Source organism: Lotus japonicus, chromosome 6 (genome assembly GCF_012489685.1).
Source record: "Lotus japonicus ecotype B-129 chromosome 6, LjGifu_v1.2".
Taxonomy (NCBI): domain Eukaryota; kingdom Viridiplantae; phylum Streptophyta; class Magnoliopsida; order Fabales; family Fabaceae; genus Lotus; species Lotus japonicus.
The window spans coordinates 55,771,584-55,792,662 of NC_080046.1; the positions used below are offsets into that span (position 1 = coordinate 55,771,584).

At 35.9% G+C, this 21,079-nt stretch overlaps 3 protein-coding genes across 3 annotated transcripts; all 3 read right to left on the reverse strand.

Moving 5' to 3' along the window:
* Positions 1-1,455: 1,455 nt before the first annotated feature.
* LOC130724139 (uncharacterized) lies at positions 1,456-3,512 on the reverse strand. Its single transcript, XM_057575312.1, has 2 exons — positions 3,152-3,512; positions 1,456-2,354 (listed from the first exon to the last, which is right to left on the reverse strand). The coding sequence occupies exon 2, from the start codon at positions 2,284-2,286 to the stop codon at positions 1,678-1,680; it is 609 nt and encodes a 202-aa protein (XP_057431295.1). The 5' UTR covers positions 2,287-2,354; positions 3,152-3,512; the 3' UTR covers positions 1,456-1,677.
* A 2,532-nt stretch (positions 3,513-6,044) lies between these two features.
* Positions 6,045-10,956, reverse strand: LOC130722937 (vacuolar-sorting receptor 6-like). The gene is made up of 13 exons (XM_057573826.1): positions 10,413-10,956; positions 8,684-9,376; positions 8,512-8,600; positions 8,290-8,359; positions 7,982-8,065; positions 7,795-7,871; positions 7,625-7,706; positions 7,260-7,342; positions 7,073-7,139; positions 6,838-6,966; positions 6,621-6,724; positions 6,423-6,534; positions 6,045-6,327 (listed from the first exon to the last, which is right to left on the reverse strand). Exons 1-12 carry the CDS (start codon positions 10,690-10,692, stop codon positions 6,424-6,426), a joined length of 1,869 nt encoding a protein of 622 aa, XP_057429809.1. The 5' UTR covers positions 10,693-10,956; the 3' UTR covers positions 6,045-6,327; position 6,423.
* Positions 10,957-18,027: 7,071 nt separating this feature from the next.
* LOC130722939 (isoflavone 3'-hydroxylase-like) lies at positions 18,028-20,877 on the reverse strand. Its single transcript, XM_057573829.1, has 3 exons — positions 20,131-20,877; positions 19,720-20,047; positions 18,028-18,913 (listed from the first exon to the last, which is right to left on the reverse strand). Exons 1-3 carry the CDS (start codon positions 20,724-20,726, stop codon positions 18,332-18,334), a joined length of 1,506 nt encoding a protein of 501 aa, XP_057429812.1. The 5' UTR covers positions 20,727-20,877; the 3' UTR covers positions 18,028-18,331.
* Between the last annotated feature and the right edge of the window lie 202 nt (positions 20,878-21,079).

Consider the following 21,079-nt stretch of genomic DNA (forward strand, 5'->3'; position numbering starts at 1 on the left):
TGGATGCTTACTCTTGTATTTTTTATTTGATGGGTACGTACTCTTGTTATATTAACTTGAAAGAAACTAAGTTATATTAATATAGTATTTGGGAGAGGCACACTCCTAGTTCTACCGATGTAAAAAAAAGCAAAGCAGTAGGTTTTCTTCTTATTAGCTTTAATTAACAAGCATCCATTAGTAGGTATTCTCTTTATTTCTAAATATAAGTTGTTTTAACATTTATATTATGTTGTAAAATATATGTTATTTTGTAAATCCAAAGTATTTTTTTCTCATTTTTTTTTCCTTATATACCCTTATTTAATATTATGTTTTTTACCTACCACCTTCATTTTTCACTTATCACAATTCTCACTATGCACTTAACCAATAATCATATTCTCTGCCCTTAATATAACTACTTTAAATATGAGTATTCCAGTCAAAATATTTATCAAATGATGAGCTCTCTAAACTCGTGCATAACCTTAAATAACTTATATTTAGAACATAAGGGGTTGAAACTATGATTTATTCATACATCTATCTTATTTTTACTTTATTTTTTATTTATCTCTTTTCTTTTTCAATTATATTATCTATTGAATCTCTTATTTTCTCTATTATCTTTTTATATTTTTTTTTCCCACTGTATTTTCATTTAAATAGAAGTATAACTTGAAAAAAAATAGAGTATGTGTTGAATTTTTGCCCCCCTTACTAAAATTTCCTGGTTTCATCCCTGCCTCAGCTTATGGCGATTGTGAAGTGCGGTTGGAAGCCTAAGGGCACTGTTGTGATACATGGAATTTGGAATACCTGATAGTGGTTGTTGCTTTTATTGTTGTGTAACAGAGTATATCTAGGAGCTGTTTTTGTTTTAGTTTGTTTCTGAAACAGGTATTGTATTTGTTCTTGGTTTGGAATACACTTAGTGCTCCACCTTTAATATACTTATTTTCTCTGCTGACAAAAAAAAAACTAAAACAACGACCATTTTAAAACAGATAGAGTACTTATTTCATTTCTTTCTCTGAGTATCTGTTGGATATTATAAACTAATTTGAGAAACTTGTTGAAATAAGTTGGAAATAGGTTATGGATAAACATAAACTCTCATTAATAAACTAACCTGACTTATAGGTAAGGTAGATCATAAGCTATTTATAAAAGTTCTCTCGAACACTTTGTATAAACGTTTATGTTGTAAGATAAGTTTAAATAAAAAATTCTTCATCTTCCATACGGGCCAAAATGCAATTTTTAAGATTATTTATTAAGGATGGGAAGGTGTTAACTAAGTCAAATTTGAAGATAAGAGATTTCAAAATGTGTTCCTTAAATTTGTATATGTTATAGGGTATGTATGCTCTTAGTCTTCTTGGAAACCATTAATTTATATATTTTTCTTTGACAATAAAAGGGGAATTCAATAAAAAGATTAAATGACAAACTAAACCACAAGCATCTGTAATCTTTTCTTTTTTATTTCTTCTTGTATTGGGTTGAAGCGTCCCTTGTGCTTCATTTCAATATATATATTCAATTGTCTATAAAAAAACAGTATTTTCCTTTGTAACCCAAAAAAAAAACTAAACCACCAGCATAATGCAGTTACAAAACCCCAACAAACATTCCCAAGAACTAAAAATCCAGATCTAACACCAAACAACTACCAACTAAAATGAGACCCAATCAAGCCAGACCTAACAAAAATAATTTACCATTGCAACAATTCACTACTACTGCATTATCATAAGGCTTCAAAGTAGCTTTACCAAAAAATTCTTCTCGAGCATTGCCAGCTAACATGAGGGCAACCAACCAAAGCATAGATGAAAGAAGGGATAAAACTGCACCAACTTCAAGGATATCAATTTTAGCTGTAGGGCATTCATAGATGGGACCATTGTGTATATTGATTGTCAGGTGAGCCAGTTCGCCTCCGGTGATCAATGTTGACCTTAACAACACATATGAAGCTACTCCAGAGGAAAAAAAGGCAATGTGGAAGAATGTTGTGAAAGTGCTGTGTTTAAACATTTCACTATGTGGGACAGACTTTCCTTTATAAGGGTAAAACACAGAGATATACCCAAACTTTGTGAATGCAATAAGAAATGCTACAGACAGATACGCAAATACAACACTAACAGGTGGGCACATACAGGTCACAATACCATCATAAAGAAGTATTGGTGTTCTACCTACAAGGTTCTTGCGCCCAGCAACGATCCCCAGAATGAAAGAAACAACGCCAAGCATGGAGACAATCGCCGCCATTTGTTTCACCGTGGCAGCCATATCGCCCCCCTCGCTCTCGCGGTTCCTCTTCAAATGCAAATGACTGCTGCTGATTTGTAGCACCAGAGCTGATAATTAGGAATCATTTACCAGAAGTTAGAACTATTATATCGCTATTCAAATCTGTTGGTTGTGTACAATAAAAATAAGCACGGTTTCATTGTATTTGTTGGAGGGAATAAAGGTCATACTCCATAATAGTAGAAGAGATGAGGGTATTATTTATATTAATCATACTTATATATATAAATAGTGTGGACACTCAACAATCACTTCGTTTTTTTTTTGAACTCGACAATCACTTCTTTTTTCTCTCTATTCTATCTATCACTTCTGTCATATATCATACTTTTATGATATATCAGTTCTCTTGATTTTTTTCATTTCTCTCTTTGAGTGTCATTTTGTAACGCCCTAATTTTTCAACCGAGAATCACATTAGTAACCCAACAAATATGGGGACTAACTCGGGTTTTTTTTTTCTTCCAAAGATGTGATAAATTTCGAAACACAAAATGCCCATCATCACCCAAGCAATGGCCCGAGAAGTTACCAGGTAAGTTGGCCGGGCACAATGCCTCATTGAAAGTCCTTACCTAGACAGAACGACCCGAGTTCTTACTTGAACTCAAATGAGGTTTTTCGATAACATTTTCAAATCTTTTCCAAACGATTCAATTATCCGTTAAGTTCAAAATTAAATATGACATCTTCAAGGCATATTCAACATTAAAACACTTTAAGCATGCCATAAAACAATAATGCAACAACATGGCAAATTTAAGTAAACAACTAAACGCCATAACACCACCTTCATCTCAAGTACATGCAAGAAAATAAAATCATGCAAAACACACGCACAAACCTCGAACTTTGGAGAAAAGAGAAAGTTGCTAACGAACTACCAAGGGTGAGGGAAGGTTGCGGCCAAAAAGAGAGAGTAGGGCACTTGAGGTTGATGAGTCTCAAGTGAACTTTTTAGTGAGGGAAGCAGCTACTAGGATTTTTTTTATTCATGATTCACTCTAAGGTCCTATTTATAGAAGAGATTAACACATACCTAGCCCCTTGAACAAGTCGGCCAAACCAACAAGATAGGGAGAATTTCTTGAATTTTCAATCCACTTTCCCCTCCTTAGGTCTAGGTTCGTTTACTAACCATTTTTCTTTTGAATTTCTTAGATAACCTCAAGCAACAGTTTCTAGAAAAATCCAAAGATTAAGATATTAATTTATCCATCCAAATAACTGACCACATTCAGTTTTCCTAAGGTTTTGTCTTCTTCTAGAAGCCCCATAAAAATTTTAAACTCAAACTCACAGTTTACTTATTCTTCAAGCTACTTCAACTTTTAATGGATTAATTTAAATTAAAATATCTAAATTTCGAAAATAATTATTTTTCTACCTCAAAAATATTTATTTTTATTTCCATATTATTTTCCATAATTTTAATAGCCCAACTTTTGAATGTTACAAAGATATTCCAATGATTTAGTTTCCTATTTATCTTTTCATCATTTAATCAAAATAATTCCCAAAATATTATGGAATTTATTTATTTTTATCAAAATAATTATTTTGAAGTAATATCAGACCTATCATGAATTTTATTTCAATTTTATATCTCATTTTCAATTTTTAAAAGATTTGATCTAGATTTATGGAAAAACCCCAAAACAAATCCAAATTAAATCTTTTAACCCACTTTTTCTCTCTCCTAGTCATCAATCTCGAAAATCATGAGATTAATAAGATTATTTCAATTTTATTTTTATTTTTTATTTTTATAATTAATTAAATAATTATCCTAAGTCTAATTTTAATAAATCTTCATTTCTGTCATTTTACTGACAACTGACTAAAGACAGAAATAAATCATATGTTGTTATTCAATATCTAACCAACAAACAAGGTCAACATCAACATCAACAATGATGATATTATTCATAAGAAATTCCACACATCATGTATTTAATCATTTGCATAATCTTAATGACAATTAATCAATCGACAGCAATCAATACACGAAAACAGACACACATGCAATGGTCGAGCAATTTATATATTATTATAGTAATAATATTATAATTATTTCATAATAATTTATTTAATAAATTGAGGGTCTTACACATTTGGATATTATAAACTAATTTGAGAAGATTTTTTTTGAAACAATTTGAGAAGAAATTACCTTGTTAAAATAAGTTGAAAATAGATAATGAATAAATATACACTCTCATTATTAAACTAATCTAAACAGCTTATAGGTAGGTCATAAACTATTTATATAAGTTCTTTCAAACACTTAATGTTTATGAAGTAACATAAACTCAAAGGCTTAATTGCATTTTTGGTCCCCCACGAATGATAAATGTGCATTTTTTGTCCTAAACGTTTGAAAATAGCAGAATCAGTCCCACACGTTTGTCTCCGTTAGCGTTTTTGGTCCCCTCCGTTAAAATTCTAATAGAAGTTACTTATTGCACCCCATTTTACTATTCTCACCCCTCACTGGGACTATAAATGCACATTATCATTCGTGGGGGACCAAAAATGCAATTAAGCCTAAAAAATAAAAAAACCAAGAAACCCACCAACCACTTCTTCTTCTCCATCAAGTTCTTAAATGATTAGAGAAATATTTCCTTTTAATGATCCACAATGGCTTCCACTTCTTGTTGGCATCACTGTATTAAATTAAAATTATTGTACATGTTTACAGTATTTGCATGGGAATCACCATGAAAAGGGGCTAGCTCCTAGCAAAAATATTTCATTTTCCACATCTTTTATCCATTCACACACATGGTTGCAAGTCTTTATTGCCAGGGCCTGCAAGTACTCATCATGCACAAACATGTGAGATACGCAGTGTTAGTTTTCAAACTTATACTTATTTTTTCTTACAGGTTCTCATTGGAAGTTAATGATGAACCTACACCTGGGTATGGACAGGTAACATAGCATAAGGAGAGATGGGAATTGGGAGAAGAAGAATAAGAAGAAGTGGTTGATGGGTTTCTTGGTTTTTTTATTTTTTAAACTTAATTGCACTTTTGGTCCCCACGAATGATAAATGTGCATTTCTAGTCCTAGTGAGGGGTGAGAATAGTAAAATGGGGGTGCAATAAGTAACTTCTGTTAGAATTTTAACGGAGGGACCAAAAACGCTAACGGAGACAAACGTGTGGGACTGATTCTGCTATTTTCAAACGTTTAGGACCAAAAATGCACATTTGTTATTCATGGGGGACCAAAAGTGCAATTAAGCCAAATTCAAATAAGCTTCCTCTTCCGGACAGGCCAAAATGCAACTTTTAAGATTATTGTGTTGTGTAATGTTTTGAATTTTGTTTCCACGCAAATAGGCCGGGTATGTTTGAGAGACCTCATGCTTGAAATCTTAAGCATCGTTGATGAGAAGCTACAATATAAAGGGCAAATTTGGTGCTTATATTGCATTTTTGCAAGAGGCTAATTCCACCGACATGACAGCAACCTTACCGCGAGACTCGGTCCTCTATTGAGAAGCTACAATATACAGCTTGTAATTTGAAAGTGACTTTGTTATCCGCCATGGTAATTGGTATCCTACCTAGTTCATTAACACGCCAGCACAGGAAGTGAATAATCTTGTATCTATGAATCATATATGTATTTGACAATTGATTAATCATCCTCAAGAATTTCCTATTAGGTAAAATGGTAAGTGAATTATTCGATTGTTTATTCATAGATTGTATTTAGGCCAAACAGAAGAGACAGAGTGATGTATTATTTGCACCGGCAACTTTTTGTATCAATGTTATCTCAAGTCTACATTTACATCTCACCAGTTCTATTTACAAACTGTGGAACTGGAAACTGTGAGTTATTTTCTGAAGAAATTTCTGTATGTATGAAATCGTTCACATAATTTTCCTACTGTAAAGTACTAGAGCCTCCCTCCCTGTCAAATGGATTGAAATGCATATAGCCAATGCTTACAATCCATCTCTCATGTGGATTAACTGTGAAACAGAATCCCTTGACCTATCTCTGTTGGCAGAATGCAGATAGAAGCAAAATAAGAAGATTGTTTTCCAGAAAAGTAATCTCAAAAGAAGCAGTTTAGGAGATGAATAATTGAATACCTTATACCTCGCCTTGTCGTAAAGGCTGAGCTTCAGCATGAACTACATTATTTTGCTGGTCCAGTGGCATGTATTGCGACATGATAGCCATGATCTCTGAGTCCATGTAAGTCTACAAAAACAAGAAAAATGTAATTACATACCAATTTAACATAAATGGTGTGTTCATAATTTGTAGTTGAGAATGAATAGGCTTACCCTGAGCCTGTATTTGTAGAATATGTAGCCAGCTAGACCAGCCACCACAACAACTGCTATGACCACAAAGGCAAGAAACCGTCCAGATTTCGATCCACTTCTTTCTGCGAGATCGAAAGCAAAATTCTAATCATGTACTGTGATCTTAATTTTCTGCGATGCTATTTACTATTTCTCACTAACAAGAATCTTTCATAGTTTGATCTTAAAATCTTACCAATACAAGTATCTTGGTCCTTTATGTATAGAAGATCTCCTTTGCACTTACAATCGTAACCGCCCCAAGTGTTCTTGCAGCTGCAGCCATCACACTGACATGCACTTTTTTCCTTACATTCATCAACATCTGGATCAGAACAAAAGAGGTTTTGAATAGAGTTATATTTTTCCAACATTGATCATAGAAAAAGAGAAATAAATTTTGAAATTGCCACAGTGAAAACAAATGTTACCTTCACATTTATTAATACCGTCTCCGCGAAACCCAACTGGACACTTACAGCCATTTACCACTGATTCCTTTATACAAAAAGGGAAATCAAGATAATCCAGTTAGCCTTGAGGCATGTTCAGGAAAGTGGTACCATAAATCTTTACCAACCAAAAAAAAAATGAAGATTTGGATAAGTAGTACTGAACTGAGCAAGCTGAGAAAGCTAATTTATCTCTAGTTTCGGACCAACAACCTCCATGGTTTAGAGAACACCTTGCAGGTCCAAAAGCTGTCAAATAAGGAAAAGGGTAAGCATCTCAGCAACAAATCTCCATCCACATTGTAATAAAGTATCAGAACTTCTTTATTTGGACTGATATTACAATATGAAATGAATTTTCTTAAACTTTTGACCTGAAAGTTGCATATAGGGTGAATTACCAATAATAAAATAAATGTTATCTTAATCTCAGGATTCCATAGCTATCATGTTTTATGAGATAGAGTATATAAGACTCTGATACTCCAAAGTAAAAGGAAGAGGAAACTTGTTAAATATGAAAAGGCATACCTTCACATGATGCATAACCATCACCTCTATACTGAACACCATTCACGACAGGGCACTCACAAACTCTTCCCCTGAAAGTATCCTGGCAAAGATAATGGTTTAGCTTGCAGCCAACCACATAGAAATTATAATTGGGTGAAAAAGTGGCGCTAGAAATTTCTTATCTATACCTTGCAAGCACTTATGCTAGCATTTTTGTCTTGCCAGCAGCCTCCATTTCTTTCAAGGCACTCATTAGTCTCAATATCTGTTAAACCAGTATGTAAAGTTCAGAATACCACTCTTAGAGAAGATTTTAAGTACTCAAAGAATGTATCATCGGTGCAGTTCATTTAATGAAATACTAAGCACACTTACCTCCACTTAAACAAACTGGAGGTTCAGTACTCTCCTTAAATCCTGCACATACAGCCTTCAGGACAGAAGTTCTCTCCAATTTTCCTTCATACAAAACAAACAAAATCTTCAGGACAGAAATTCTCTCTAATTTTCCTTCTTACACTTGCGAGCATTCATACAGAATATCTATTGAATAGAAATTTAAGCGTCCATTTGGTTGCGGACCAAAGAGCACTTATTGGAGCTTATCTTGTGCATTTTTTCCAGTAGAGAAGCTCCAATAAGTGCTCTTTGGTCCTTATCTAAACAGACTCTAAGTAACTAACCTCTATATTGGACATTATTTATAACCAATGTTGGCAAGATAGTGACATCACCACGAGATCCTCTCCCAACCTGAATATCACAAGTGAAACATCAGAATATGAAATATTTGATAATCAAGCAAAAATCAGTTAATCACCTGGATCTGGTGCTTCATTTCTGATGTCAGTTTACAGATTTTATTAATTTTAAAAAGGCATAGCAGTAAATATTAAATATTTGACCTGGACTTGTTGCTCATTCTTTAACACTTCATTCTCAACATCTGCTTCAGGGTCACCCATGCATTTCTTAATTTTCTCAATTGGAAGATCTGTAATATTAAGATCAAACGTTTTAAAAATAAGAGAAAACAACAGAATCCAATGCACAAAAATATCAAAAAATGGCATTTACCTAATGATTCCATGACAGTTTCAGCACATTCTTTGCTGTATCTTTTCTCCTTCATAGAACACCGGACATGGAAATCTGTCACATAATCCCACCAGACCCACGAACGGCTGCTCTCGTTCGCAACTCTATGGACACAAAGCTGCCTCAGATTCTCATACACCACATCCTTCCCTTGATATCCCTCTCCAAAATCCTTCTCCGGATCCGGCGCACAATATCTTCCATTGTTTATACATTGGGACTTACACTGACTGCTTTGAACAAAAGGCCTTGGACAAAACCAAGTAATATAGTGTGGAGTAAATAAGGTATAACCACCCCTCTCAAGAATCTGAGCATGACCCTTGAAATTCTTCACAAAATTCATCTGCTCATCGCAGCGAGCTCCACATTCGTCATTACTGTTAGTCCAGAACTCATACTCAACCCTGTCATCAGGGTGAGGCATTGACTCTCTCCAGTCTATTCTTAGCAAAACTTCATCTTTGTTGTTTAAAGCTTCCTTCAAAGCATCACCAAAGGACTTCTCTATCAGAGCTGATGGAATCACAATCTTCTCTATGTAGCCGTCAGCATCAAGGCTCTCCTCAGGAGAATCCATGGTTATTAGGGACTCCTCTATGCTATCAGTCACTAAAACTGCTGCAGCTCCCGCTAGTTGGGCATGCCACACCTTCAAGGCAAAGTAACACTCTACAATTGCAAATAACCATTGCCAGTAAGCATTATGAAACTTGATTTCAAAGAATTAATACAGAAGCATTCTTGAAGCTTTTATTATTGGTTTTTTAATCAATCATATGTAAGGAACTTTTTCCTTTAAGACTAGTTCTGTTGTTGGCATTCAAGAGACAGATTGGATATCATAAAAGCAAGAAAAATATATTATGATGTAGTTTAGAGATTAATTAGAGATTCTTATGAAAACGAGGATCAAAGGTCAAAAAAAGTACTTTACCAGTGAATTGCTGAAGTAGCCTATATTTTCATTAACAAAAATAAAAGAAATTCAAGAAAAATAAGAAAAGTAATATGAGAAAAGAATCTATCAATGGATGAACCTATTATATCATTGAAGCAACATATCTACAGCCGCTCATAACAGGCCCTATTAGGCTTAATATAACTACCTAATGGCAGGACCATGACCCCATTTAGATGCAGAACAAATAGTACTTATTAGAGTTTATTTGGTGCTTTTTTCTAGTAGATAATAAGCTCCAATAAGTGTTCTGTAGGTGCGTTTGAGAAAATAACTTAATTAAGTACTTATGGAAATAAGCGTTTATTGAAATAAGCTGAAAAGATGTGATAGGTAAGCATAAACTCTTATTTATAAGTTAATCCAAACAGCTTACGAAAATAACCTCAAAACAACTTATAAGAATGTCATAAACTATTTACATAAACTCTCTGAAACACATGCATGACCGCGTATGCTATAATATAAAGTCAGCATGAGTGCTTATGCTAAAATATAAAGTCAAATAAGCTTCTGCATCTAAACGGGGGGATCTATGAAACAGCAAAAAGCAATAAAAAGGGGGAAACAGAGCAGAGGTTAATATTTATAATATAAGAGTAAATTGAATAAATAAAACAGCATAGTGGCATAATTAGAAAGCTAACATTAAATTAGCATGGTAGGGGTAGATGAAATTTAGAGCAGATGATAAATAAAGAAAGTCAACGGTTGAAAAGAAGGAAGAGGATTGGACATTGGAAATACCTCCACGATCAATGAGAACAATCGTAGGGCGATTAGAGCGAAACTTGAAAGGCTTATCACCCTCAAATTCGTGGCACCCATGAGAGTCTTTGTCTGGATAAACAAGTGACCCTATGATGTATCCTCCATAGTTAGGAAGGCCAAAGTTTCCTATGGCGCCATCACGCTTGGCCCTGAGCTTGTGGGGAGACAGAACGGTGATGCTGTTCTTCTCCACCACAAAGCGGCCATGAACTGAGCTCAGAAGGAAGAAGAGCAAGGTGAAGAGGGGAAAAGCCATGCAGAGTTTTGCTTTGTTTGGTGGTGGAGAAAACAAAGGAGGAAGAGAGGAAGAAGAGTAATAAGGAGGACGTGTGTGCGTGAAGACTTTGCAAAATGTCTTGGTCTTCTTTACAGGTGGAGAGTTTTTTGCAAGACACACACGCACAAACACAAACACAATCACAGTTTGGTTTGGTTAAGGTGTTTGTTTGTGTTTCACAATCAACAAGTTGTGACGTAAAGAGGGGGTAATGACTAGAGAAAGGAAGATGGACGTGGTGGACGGAGTCAGGGGAACTACTACACAAATTCACAAAGAAAGAAACAAGTTTTTTTAATATTTTTTTCTTTGACGACTGAAAAAAAAATTCAATATACACCCAAACAATGCAAATCACTACTACAAAACACTACTCTTCATTAAATTATTTACTCAAACATGCTATAACTCTATTTCCCTCTCACAAAATTATGGCCAATAGTTATGCCTCAAGCCCTCAATCCTCATTGTCTAAAATAGTTAAATGACCGGTGAAAGGAGAATAAGGAGAGACTGAGAATTTTCTTGACGTGTTTATTGCGTTTGTTGGAAACATCCACGATAGTTCATTGTTAAGGTTTTTTTTTTTGAATTCATTGTTAAGGTCAAGTCAATTAAAATATAAAAATGGTATCATCTCATTTGTAGACGTCTGCCCTAGAATCAATCAAGCCATCAAGGCATAAAAATTATGTAATCTTGTAAGTTCTCAGTACTCTAGTAGATTAATAAGATCATTTATAAATGTTAAATAAAAAATTATAAAATTTCTTACACATTTATTTTAAATTCGCTTGGTCCACTTTTGATAAGGTTAATCACTTTCATAGATGGTTTTTTTTTAGTCAAAATTTTCATATAAATGGTTTAGACAACCCAAAAATTGTCATTGAACTTATCGCGCGATAGATTTCAACTACAACATTGCATGAAAGCTTTTTATTTATTTTTTTCCTTTTGAAGGCAACATCCCATGATAGCTCTTGTACTTACCGAAAAAGAAAAAGGTTATATGTAATAGCACAAAAGAAAAAAAATCTTACGAAAACAATAATTTCTCATGTATTCATTTTTTTTTTACATTGACCACTTCTATCAAATTTTTGGGCCATTACTCTTTATTCCCTTCTTAAGTGTGTTTAATATTGTAGCGCAAAAATTAAATTAATAATTAATATCCTTAATGAGTCGCGGTGAGCTGGTGATGGCCGGCTTTGGAGGTGGTGTCTATAAAAGCAACACCAATCTAAAACATCTAAAACTGGAGATAATGACTATGTAAAACTCATTTATATTGTCATGCACAATTTTTTTTTTATATCATTTGAATATATGAAGTTTGAAAAGTAGGAAGACTTTATACTCTTGAAATATAATAAATGGAGGAAAGGTAATGTAGATAGATGATTTGTTACTTATAATAGTTTTCCTTTCTAATCTCCTGTTTCTTTCCATCATATTTACATGATTCTAACATTTCCTCTCTTTTTATGTTTTTTCCCTAATCAAATAAGAGAATAATATTCTCTCCTAGTTGTTGTCCTCTTAATTATATTATCTACCTGATTTTTTCATTTTACCAAACGGATCCATCTGAAAAGTCTTGCAACAAATTGTCAAAGGAAGAGTGGAAGACGATGACGCTGACTAGTCCACCTTGCAAGGCACGTTGAGTGCTTTAAGGGTAACTAATTAACCCCACATGAACCACTCTATAGGATAGGATAATGCCATAATGGTATTAACGACTTTTTTGTCTTTCTCAACTGAAACTTTTATTAATGTTTTATTATAGTTTTTTTCAACACAAACAAAACATCACTCACGAAAAAAATTATGTTCAAAATATTAACGTCATGATACTCCTTAAGTCCCGAAGGAGGTTTTTCCCATTTTCAAAATTTAAACAGAGACATTGTTTAAAGAAAATAAGAAATGTATCCCCTTTTTGTGTGAAAAAATATACTACATGAGTGTACATGAACCAATCACCTAATGTATGTTTAGATAGTTGATTTAGTGTGTGTTTAGATTTTAGTTTGCAAAATAGAGTTTGAGTCAATGTGAGTTTATTGTAATGTGATTTATGTTTGGATACTTTTATTTTAAAAGTAAGTTTGATAAATTAATTTTGTTTGGATAATATTAACCAAAAGCACTTTCATAGTTTTTTTTGGTAGGCAATAAGAATTATATTGAATAGAAGTACAATGGGTACTTCAACCCAATACAAGGAGAAAAAAGAAGAGAAAAAGACACAAGCTAAAAACTTATATGTACAAAAACAAAGGCCCTAATTAATAATGACGAAACTACCCACCTAATACCTCCTTGAAAATAGACTTAACAAAACCAGCCTCGTTAAAACCTTACTAGGATAAAACCCCCTTGGGAAAACCTAGAAAGGAAAAGAAGCTAAGTACTAATTTTGAAAAGTCAAGAGGATATTTTCAAGGAGGTTTACAAAGGAATCTAATAACCCACCCCAAACCCAGCTGCCAATCCGTGCAGAAGTTAATTCACCAACGAATGAATCCCATGTAAATAAAACCAAGCTGTCCACAAATAATACAACCACCAATTTGTATCCATTATATGTTTCTTTCAAGGATAGCCTAACCACCAAGTCTTTTCTTCTAACCAATCCAAAAACCTGAAGCAATTCAGCAATCATGAGGCACCATCACAAACATACCCTCAGCAAGCATAGCAACAGACCAACAAAATTCACAAGGCAAATCCCACAAGCCTCCATTAAAACTATCTTTCAATTGCCTACCATACCTCATTTAACAGCAAGTTAAATCCAAGAACCTCCAACAAGTAATAACCATACCAATGTAGCGTAAAATCACGCACATCAGCTAGCACCAGCAGTTTAATTTTACAGCCTCTAGGAATCTCACAACCTCCATGCTTCACATCTAAATAACATTGGATTTCTTCCAATCCAGAAGTGTAACTCCAATAAAGCAACCATATCTGCCAGGATGCACCAAAAAGTCCTACCCTCATAGCAGCACATCACTTTTAATAGTATCAAATCCATTGCAGAAAATTATCTCCATTAAATAGATGCAAGACACACCCGAGGATTGCCAATCCATTCATAGAATGAGTAAGAAAAGTGTCTATTATTCACTTTTAGCCATAACCATACCTTGTGTTGAATCAAATTCACAACCTGCTCTAGATCCACAGCCTCCCCACAAAAAATTAAATTATTCCTCGCGTTCCATATAACCACCACTACAGCGATTCATAACAAATTAGCCACCCTACCAGCTTTGCCTGAAAGTCCAATAGAAAATTTGAGTGGCATAAAGTGATCCCTGACATCACAAGGAAAAACAGAAGAAACACCCAGCCAAGCAAATAACATCAATCATATTTTCCAGGCAACAGAACAAGTAAGAAAAAGATGAGAACTTGTTTCATCCCTCATAGAGCACATCGCACACATTGTTCCCATACCCGCAGGCAACGCATTACGCCTTGCCAGTTCTACCCTTGATTGCACCTTATTAATGAGAACTCGCCACGCAAAGGCTAGAGAGTTAGATGGGGCTTTTGAAGACCATAAACTCTGAAACATCAATATATCATTTTCTGAACCCACTAATGCATCCTGAATGAACTCATATGCAGAACTTACAGAATAATATCCATCACCTTCCTTTGTCCACACCCAGAATCATGATTAGTTGACGAAGGGACAAAACCTGAAATACGCACTAATAATTCATAAACTCTTACCTCCTTTCTTTCTAATAGCCCTCTCACCCAGATAAAATTCCAAACCCACTTCCCCTCAACCCATTCCCCCATTGACTTGACAGAGGCATTTTGCTGAGCTGAGAGACAATACAGCCTTGGGAAACAATTTTTTAGGATAATCCCTCCACCCAACCATTCTTCATCCCAGAACAGAACTTCATTCCCATCACCAATCCTTCGGCAAACAGCCTCACTAAACCATGCACCCTGATCCACCCCAAAACATGTGGAATGTAAATCCTTCCACCAATTAGAGTCATTTGATCGTACTGAATTACCATATTTTGATTGTAAGACACGACTCCATAGACTAGTTTTATCCCTCAACATCCACCAACGCCACTTGCCAAGAAGAGTTTTGTTAAAAAATTTCCAGTCCTTGATCGCAAGACCTCCACAACTCTTAGGCTTGCAAATCCTATCCCAACAAACCCATGCGATCTTGCTTTCACCCTCCACACCTCCCCAAAGGAATCGACTGAGAATGTTGTTACATCTTGCTGCCACACTTTGAGGCATCTTAGAGAAAGAAAGAAAATACAGAGGAATGAATGAAAGTACAGCTCTGATCAAACAAATTCTCCCCCCAAAAGATAGATACTTCTGCTTCCACCGAGATAATCTTTTCTTAATTTTTAAAATCACTGGCTCCCAAAATGAAATTCGCCGGGGATTACCACCAACGGGCATTCCTAGATAGGTGAATGGAGCCTCCATAATTTTGCAATTGAGCATAGAAGCAAAACTACTCAAGCTTCTGCTTTCTGTACAGATCCCTGCTACTCGGCTCTTATGAAAGTTAACCTTCAAACCTGGAATTAATTCAAAGCAACGAAGAATACACTTAACTGTGAATATATTTTGCATCGATGTGTCTCCCAAAAATAAAGTGTCGTCAGCAAACTGCAACAAAGAAACTACAGGTGCAGGATCAGAATTGAATTGGAAACCAGGAAAACTGCCAATCGAAACTGCTTGCCTCATTAACCCATTCAAACCTTCTGCAACAATTAGAAATAGAAAAGGCGCTAAAGGATCCCCCGACGAAGACCTTTTTCCATTCTGAATTCACTTGAAGGACTACCATTCACCAAGACGGACACAGAAGTTGATTCCAAACACCCGCAGATCCATGATATCCATTTTTCCCCAAAATTCATCCGACGAAGCATATACAGTAAAAAATCCCATCTGACGGAGTCATACGCTTTTTCATAATCCACTTTCAATATGAACGTAGGGCGCTTTCTCCTCTTAGCCTCATGGACTAACTCATTTGCAATTAGCACACCATCAAGCAAGTTTCTACCACCCACAAACGCAGATTAACAATTATCAATTAAACATGGCAGAACCTTCTTAAGTCTGTTGGAGAAAACTTTGGTCACAACCTTGTACAAGCAATTCACTAGGGATATAGGTCGGTAGTCATTTAACCCTTGTGGCAAATCCACCTTTGGTATCAAGGCAATGAAAGAAGCATTAGTTCTGCGAGGCCACTTACCATTCCCATGAAACTCATCAAGAACCCTTTTAAAATCATCTTTCAATAACTCCCAAAATTCTTTTATGAACCTGAAATTTATACCATCTGGACCTGGACTTTTGTCTCCCCCACACCCCCAAACTGCCTCCTTTAATTCCTCCATGGAAAATTCAGATTCCAACAGATTAGATTCAACACCTGACAAGGAATGGAAAGGGACCCCATCTAATTTGGGCGGATCCCAAACTTCACCCCTGAATTTTAAAGCAAAAAATTCCTTTACCCCTTCCTTTACCACAGTTGGCTCCTCATGCCACACCCCCCCCCCCCAATGAGCAAATCATTTAACCTGTTAGATTTCCTCCTGAAATTCACCATAGAGTCGAAGAACTTCGTGTTTGTATCGTCGTCCTTAAGCCATAGTATTCTGGATTTTTGCCGAGATAGGGACTCCATCAAGTTAGAGACTCGCCAGATATCGACATTAAGTTCACTTCTCACTAGTAATTCGTCCACATTTAATGGTGTTGTCTCATCCTTCACTTCTAACTCATTCAGTTTGTCAATTGACTCTTTCTTCTTTTTGTTTAAGTCCCCAAACACTTCCCAATTCCACTTCTTCAGTTTGGACCTTAGAACTTTCAACTTCTCTTTCAATACAAATGCTCCCAAGCCATCTACCTGAATATCAAGCCATGCTTTCACAACGAAATCCTTAAACATGTGATCATTAAACTAGCAGTCAAGGACTCGAAACGGCTTAGGGCCCCAATCCACTATCGATCTCCGTAAGAGGATACTGCCAGGCCACGCGAGATCCTATTCCTCTGAAATCAAAATCCTGTACAATCTACTCATTTGTTGACTGTTAGGGCGAACCCATGTGAACTTTCTACCCACCTGAGGAATATCCTGCAAATCCACACTATCAATGTACCAACCAACTTTCATCCAAAGTATAAATGAGAATTGAGTGGAGTTGAGTGAAAATCGGTTTTGGACACAAAGTGGGTTAAGGTGAATGTGGGTTGAAGTCATCCAAACATAGTAACATTTTGTTCAATACAACCCAACCCTAACTGAAAAATAAATTAACATAGTCTTAATGTGAAAGCATATTTATTCCAAATCATAAAAAGAACTCTACTAACTTTTTATCTCAAAGTAAGTGCTAACGACTAGTGCCAACAGAATAAACAGATATTCAAACATATTGATAAATGTTATTATGGTTATGTTATTATGAGATTGTCTATTTTTTTGACAAGATGAAATATTATTTTTTGTGCACTGCTGCAGATTGAGCTGGGCTAGCTTTCCTGAGTTTTTTTTGTCTATTCTTCTCTTGGGTTTTGATAGGTCTGTTTTGTTTTTGGACAAGTCTGTTTCTTTTCTTTGTTCCTCTCTGGACAAGAAAGGAATAGCTCAGCCCTCTAAATCCACCAAGGAAAAACAGACTCAGATCCGGGTTTCCTATGACCCAATGGAAAAAAAATTGAAATTATGATCAAATTCAAAAGTGATATATTTTTTTAATTTTATTTAAATTATGCAGCATAATAACTAGCCATTGAGCTTCAAGCTTTGCTTGTGCCAATGACCTATGTTCGGCTTCAATCTAGAAGATGATAAGTTGATAACGAGACAGTGATACACAATGATCATAAAAAGCAATACCTTGTGATTCACCAATCGATGACTCTCACAATATTCGATGAGAGTAATGTCATGCTAGTAGACAGTGAAAGCACAAGACAATTTATTTTTATCTTCACTAGTAGCTACGAGATAATTAATTAGGGTGGTTATATATGTACATGTGGTTTGTGATGGTCATCCAATCAACATATTACTTAGCAGTGATTTTTAATTTATAGCAGCAGTCAGTTACAAACTGTCACTAAGTGTAATGTTGATTTACTATGAAAATTGTATGTATAACTAACATATTAAATTAATTACTTCATGGTGTCATTAGTAATTGGTCTTATGGTAGCAATAAATCTACCGATGTAAAACTCTAGCGAGAAAATGGAAAATAAAGAAGAAAAGATCAAAATAGATAATACTCAGTTTTCATTACTTTCAAATAGTACATTCCTTACATTATATATTGCTGCACAATAATACCTAGCAAATGGGAAAGGGGCTAAGGCCTGTGAATACTCTGTGGTGTATTCTTTAGGGAATTAGAAATAGCATAGTGGACCTATAATAGTAGTGCCACCCATATAGGAAATAACTATAATATATCTCCATTAATTATTTTTACTTCTTCATTAATTGATCTTCAGCTAAACTTGGATGGTTTCTTTGTCTTTCTTTTGGGCCGTATGTTTGTTTGGCCCATTGCCACTATCGTACTTTACACAATGCCTGAAATGGAACAAGCCTTGGCATGGTGATTCCTTTGTCCTCCCTCATTTCAAGCTTCTCCTCAGTCTCCCGTTCCCACTCAAAGCATTGGACCAACAATCCCACAGTGAGGCCCACTGTGCGTTGGCCCAAGCTCAGCCCAGGACAGGCCCTTCTTCCAAGCCCAAATGCAATCAACTTGTTTATTTCCCCTTCTTTTTCAAACCTTTCAGGCTTAAAACTTGTGGCATCACTCCAATATTTAGGATCTCTATGAATGAGAAATGCATTGGTTAACACAATAGTGTCTTTTGGAATATTGTATCCTCCAACAGTGCAATCCTCTGAAGAGTAATGTGGTAAGAGTAATGGAGCAGGAGGATGCAATCGAAGTGTCTCAGATATGATGTTTTGAAGGTATGGGAGTTTTGACAAATCTTGCTCTTGTACCAATTGGTCTTTTCCAATTTGTGTGTCTAATTCATTCTTTGCTTTCTTCAATACTTGTGGATGGTTCAACAATTCAGACATGGTCCACTCTATGGTGACAGCTGATGTATCTGTTCCCGCTAGAAGCATTGCCTGCCAATCATTTCAAATAAAAAATAGTAGTATTTAGTTTCATGAGACCTACTAAGTTTAATAAAGTCTTAACCATGCAGATTCTCAAAGACAAATATTAATTATTTATAAAAAAATTAGACAATAGTTTATCAACCATAAAATTTCTAACCCTCTTATTTTAATTGTTATTGGTCCAATTTGATGATGTTGAATACCTCATGTCTTAATTTATAGTGGTGACCAAAATTGAACTTACTCTAATTTATTTGATCACAAAAAACAAATATATGATCGAGTAAGTTAGAGACATAATCCCTTAAAAATAGTGGAAAAATATTGATAGATACTTTGATACATACTCTACTAAAAAGAAAATGAGTTAAATTAATAGAAGAAATGAGAAATATATGCAAAAAGAAGAAAGTGAAATATAGATAAGTCATACGTAAGGACAAAATTAGTAAAGATGAGTCACTCTCCTAAGAGGATGAAGCATATAATATGTAAATATTTCTTAAATTAAAGAAATTTGTGGTCTTGAAGAAATGTCAATATGAGGTCTATGTAAGGGTCATTGTTAGTCCAAAAGCCGTGTCTCGTAGTGATAACTGATGACTGAAGTCGAGTTTTTTCAAACCAAATAAAAAGACACAAATTGGATTGCCCATACTACTAAAAAAATACTTGTGTAACCGAAATCAATTCACCCACTTTCCAAAAATAATATAGTTCTCCTACTTGTGTGAGTGTCTCATCCCCATATCTATCATTTTTTTTATAAGCAAAATCATCTCCATATCTATCATAATTAATTAATTAATTACCTGAATAAGACCTTTGATCATGAGATCGGAATAATACTCCGGTTGAGACTCCTGCAGCTTCAACAGATGCTCAATCATGGAGTCATGCCCGCCACCACCATGCTTCCCGCCGCTCCGGTGCTCCTCAATCAGCCCCTGCAAGAACGCATCAGCCCTCTTGGCAATCCTCTTCAGCCTCTTCTCCAACCCATCGAAATCAAACAACCGCAACAGTGGCAAGAAATCACCCTTGTTGTTCGCCCCCATCAGCGAAAGCATCTCCGAGATAATCTCCCTGAACTGCCTCGCTTTCTCCACGTCTGTCGCGTGAATGTCCTCCCCGTAGTACCTGTTGAATAACCAATTATCTCAAAAACTTTAGTGGTTTAGTAAGGGTCAAATGAATAGTTTTATATTATATTATAACGGTACCTCTTCCCCGAAATCATCCTCATCATGGCGTTGAACGACATCTCCGTCAGCCTCCTCCTCAGCTCCACCTTCGCGAAACCACCGCCAGAGCCGGCGCCGGCAGTGGTATCTTGGATGAGCTTCTGCACAAGCCTATTGGCCTCGTCTGTGCGGATCGCGAGGAAGGAGTCGAGGCGGTGGTTGGAGAGGACATCGACAGTGGCAATGCGGCGGAGGTTGCGCCAGTGTTCGCCGTAGGAGGCGGAGCCGAGGGTGGTGTAGTTGTAGAACATGTACTTTCCGGTGAGGAAGCGAGGACGGTTGGCGAGGATGAGGTCGTTTTTGTTGAAGCATTCCTGGACGAGGGAAGGGGAGGAGATGACTACGACGAGGCGGGAGCCGAACCAGAGGGACATGATGTCGCCATACTTGTGGGAGAGGGCGGTGAAGGTGCGGTGAATTGGCGGCTTGAGGTGGTGGAGGTTGCCGATGACCGGGATGGTGGGTGGTCCCGGAGGAAGGTTTCTGAGGCGTCTTGATTTCTTTTGGAGGAGGATTAGTGTGAGGGTGAGGATGGAAAGTAGGGAGAGGAGGGAGTAGTACACTAATGGTTCCATATTGTGCTTGATTGAGTGTGGTAGTAGTGGTAGTAATGCAGCAGTTATGGAAGTGTCCTACTATATATAGTAACTAGTAAGAGTAGAGGAGTGGTAGTTTGAGTGACGTCGACGTAATGCTTGTTATTATACTTCTCCCGTGAGTTTCTTTGAAGTAATTAATTAAGGAAAATGCTGGATGTTGTGAAGACCATTTCAGTTAGTGACGCCGGCCATTTATGGTAATGTCTTACTGGTCACAAGTGGAAGAGTCAGAATTACCAGATCAGACGGCAGTGTATTATATGGTGGTAGTTATCATTGTGTTAGAACGTACATTGCAATCTGATAGCTAGACAACAAGCACATATTGA